The sequence below is a fragment of the Hyperoodon ampullatus genome (genome assembly GCF_949752795.1).
Source record: "Hyperoodon ampullatus genome assembly, chromosome: 7".
NCBI lineage: Eukaryota > Metazoa > Chordata > Mammalia > Artiodactyla > Ziphiidae > Hyperoodon > Hyperoodon ampullatus.
Window position 1 is genome coordinate 62,389,034 of NC_136920.1, and position 3,011 is coordinate 62,392,044.

The following is a 3,011-nucleotide window of genomic DNA, read 5'->3' on the forward strand; positions in this document are numbered from 1 at the left end:
GGACCCTGGCCGTGGCGGGCTGCACAGGCTCCCGGAAGGGAGGTGTGGAGAGTGACCTGTGCTCGCACACAGGCTTCTTGGTGGCTGCAGCAGCAGCCTTAGCATCTCATGCCCGTCTCTGGGGTCCGCGCTGTTACCCGTGGCTCGCGCCCGTCTCTGGAGCTCCTTTAAGCAGCGCTCTTAATCCCCTCTTCCTCGCGCACCAGGAAGCAAAGAGGCAAGAAAAAGTCTCTTGCTTCTTCGGCAGCTCCAGACTTTTCCCCGGACTCCCTCCCGGCTAGCCGTGGTGCACTAACCCCTTCAGGCTGTGTTCACGCCGCCAGTCCTTTCCCTGCGCTCCGACCGAAGCCCGCGCCTCAGCTCCCAGCCCCCGCCCGCCCCGGCGGATGAGCAGACAAGCCTCTCGGGCTGGTGAGTGCCGTTTGGCACCGATCCTCTGTGCGGGAATCTCTCCGCTTAGCCCTTCGCACCCCTGTTGCTGTGCTCTCCTCCGAGGCTCCGAAGCTTATCCCCTCCGCCACCCGCAGTCTCCGCCCGTGAAGGGGCTTCTAGTGTGTGGAGTGGAAACCTTTCCTCCTTCACAGGTCCCTCCCACTGGTGCAGGTCCCGTCCCTATTCTTTTGTCTCTGTTTATTCTTTTTTCTTTTGCCCTACCCAGGTACGTGGGGAGTTTCTTGCCTTTTGGGAGGTCTGAGGTCTTCTGCCAGCGTTCAGTATGTGTTCTGTAGGAGTTGTTCCACGTGTAGATGTATTTCTGATGTATCTGTGGGGAGGAAGGTGATCTCCACGTCTTACTGTTCCGCCATCTTCCCTCTCTCTCCCATGGCTCCAAATTATATTCACTTATTATATTTCTTTATAGCTACCATGTGCTAGATACTATTCTGGGCCCTGGTAATAAAATGATGAACAAACAAATGTGATCTCTAGTTCCATGGAGCTTATAGTCTAATTAGAGAGACTGAAGATTAAATAAACAACTGCAATCAGCCACTCTACTAGTTCAGTGTGGGCACTGACCTCGGTAAATCAGGAAATGAATCTCTAGACCCCTGTAGTCCAGGAGGTGATATGTTGCCAATACAAAAATTCACAGTTTCCTATCTACTTGCCTTGTAATTCACACTAGGTGATCACATGGGGCCCCACTACCTCATAGGCTACAGTTGGTGTCCTCTGGCTAGAAGAGATCTCATCCAGAAGTCTCCTGATGCTTTTCCATAATGAAGCCTGTGTTTCCTTGAATGGCTTCCTCCTTCCACTTCCCTTTTCTGTATCTTCTGCCTCAGAACTAAAACCCAGTAACAAACCCAGGAACAGCCATTTAGAGAGATGCTAGTTCTGCATTTTTTTTTGCTTTAAATATTCAAGTTCAGTCATGCCTTGTGCTCATAGTCATCCCTTTCCACCCCACCAGGATGCATGATTCATGAACCTGCTCTACGTAAATTACAATAGAGCAGACAACATGGGATCAACTTCTAGCTTATATGTTAAGACCTTGTCTTGAAGAAATCCAGTTTCTAGCTTGTAATCCACCTCTCTTCCTCCTTCTGAACTAGTTCTTTGGTGGTACCTTTGAAACTCTAGTCCCTAATTTAGTCTCTAAGAGCTCCTCTGGACTTCATAGAAGACATAGATCCTAAGTTTAAGAGCATTATCTAAGATTTAACACCTCCCTTCTACCCAACTCTGCTAGCTTTCCCAGGCTTAGCATCACGGCCCTGGTATAGGCGCAGAGTACGGCGTAAGGCTCTCTTTACCTCTTGGTTGCGCAAGCAGTAAATGATAGGGTTGAGCAGGGGTACAAGGACAGCATAGAGTACAGACACCAGCTTGTTGGTATCAAAAGCTGAGGTTGCCTTTGGGCAGGCAGAGATGAAGGTACTGGCTGCATAGAAGAAGACCACAACAGTGAGGTGAGAGGCACAGGTGGAAAAGGCTTTATGGCGCCCAGCAGCTGAGGGAATGCACATCACAGCACTGGTGATGGCCATATAGGAGGCCCTGGTGACAGAGAGTGGCCCCAGCAGTATAAAAATGGCCAGGACAAAGTCTGTAAGCTCTGCTGTGGACATGTCAGTGCATGAAAAGTTGAGCAATGGGGAGACATCACAGAAAAAGTGGTTGATGATGTTGAGGCCACAGTAAGAGAGGTGAGAAATGAGAAAAACTTTGACCGTGGAGATGCCAAAACCTCCAGCCCAGGAGCCAGCTACCAGCTGCACACACAGCCAGCCACTGACAATGACAAGGTAGTGGAGAGGATGGCAGAGGGCCACATAACAATCATAAGCCATAACTGCGAGGAGGACACACTCAGTGCATCCCAGGCCCAGGAAAAGGTAGAGCTGCGTCATGCAGCCCTCAAAGGAGATTAGCTGCCCGTGGCCCTGTTTGGACCCAACAAAGCCAGCTAGCATCTTGGGAATAGTGACGGTAACGTACCAAATCTCCAGGAAGGACATGTTAGCCAGAAAGAAGTACATGGGTTTGTGGAGGCTGGGGTGGTACCTGATTGCCATAATGATGAGTGTGTTCTCAGCACCAACACATAGGCCAGCAGAGAAAGGGCAAATAGTAGTGCCCGCAGTGGCACAGGAGCTGGGAAGCCCGGCAACACAGACTCACTCACTCTCCCACTCTGGTTCTTCCTCTCCATGGTGTCAGTCATGCCTGCTGCTCTTCAGAAGAGAATAGAATGTCCTCAGGAGGCAGCAGCAAGAACCCAGACTTCCTCTCACTGGGTTTGTATTAGTAGAATGCAACGTGTGTAGTGTGTATAATTCATCGCTGAGCTGAGGCCGTTGTTCTCTTCCGTAATCTGGGAATGAGCTAAGATAAAAGTGGAAAAAAATAAGCTACTTTGTATTGGGATAGGATAGGAGTGTATTCTGGCCCTTGGAGAAGTATGTATTGATAAGCACCAGTTGGTCCCTAGAAAACACTGATGAAAACCAAAATATTAAGAGTCTGGGCTGCCCTGAAGTGAGAGTTTGTCTATGAGCTGG

At 49.9% G+C, this 3,011-nt stretch overlaps 1 protein-coding gene across 1 annotated transcript; it reads right to left on the minus strand.

Annotated features, from left to right (window-relative positions):
- Window positions 1-1,682: 1,682 nt before the first annotated feature.
- Window positions 1,683-2,674, minus strand: OR6A2 (olfactory receptor family 6 subfamily A member 2; the record flags this gene model as incomplete). Its single annotated transcript, XM_079707556.1, is given in 2 exon segments — window positions 1,683-2,545; window positions 2,548-2,674. Coding segments are annotated over 2 exon segments (990 nt in total).
- Between the last annotated feature and the right edge of the window lie 337 nt (window positions 2,675-3,011).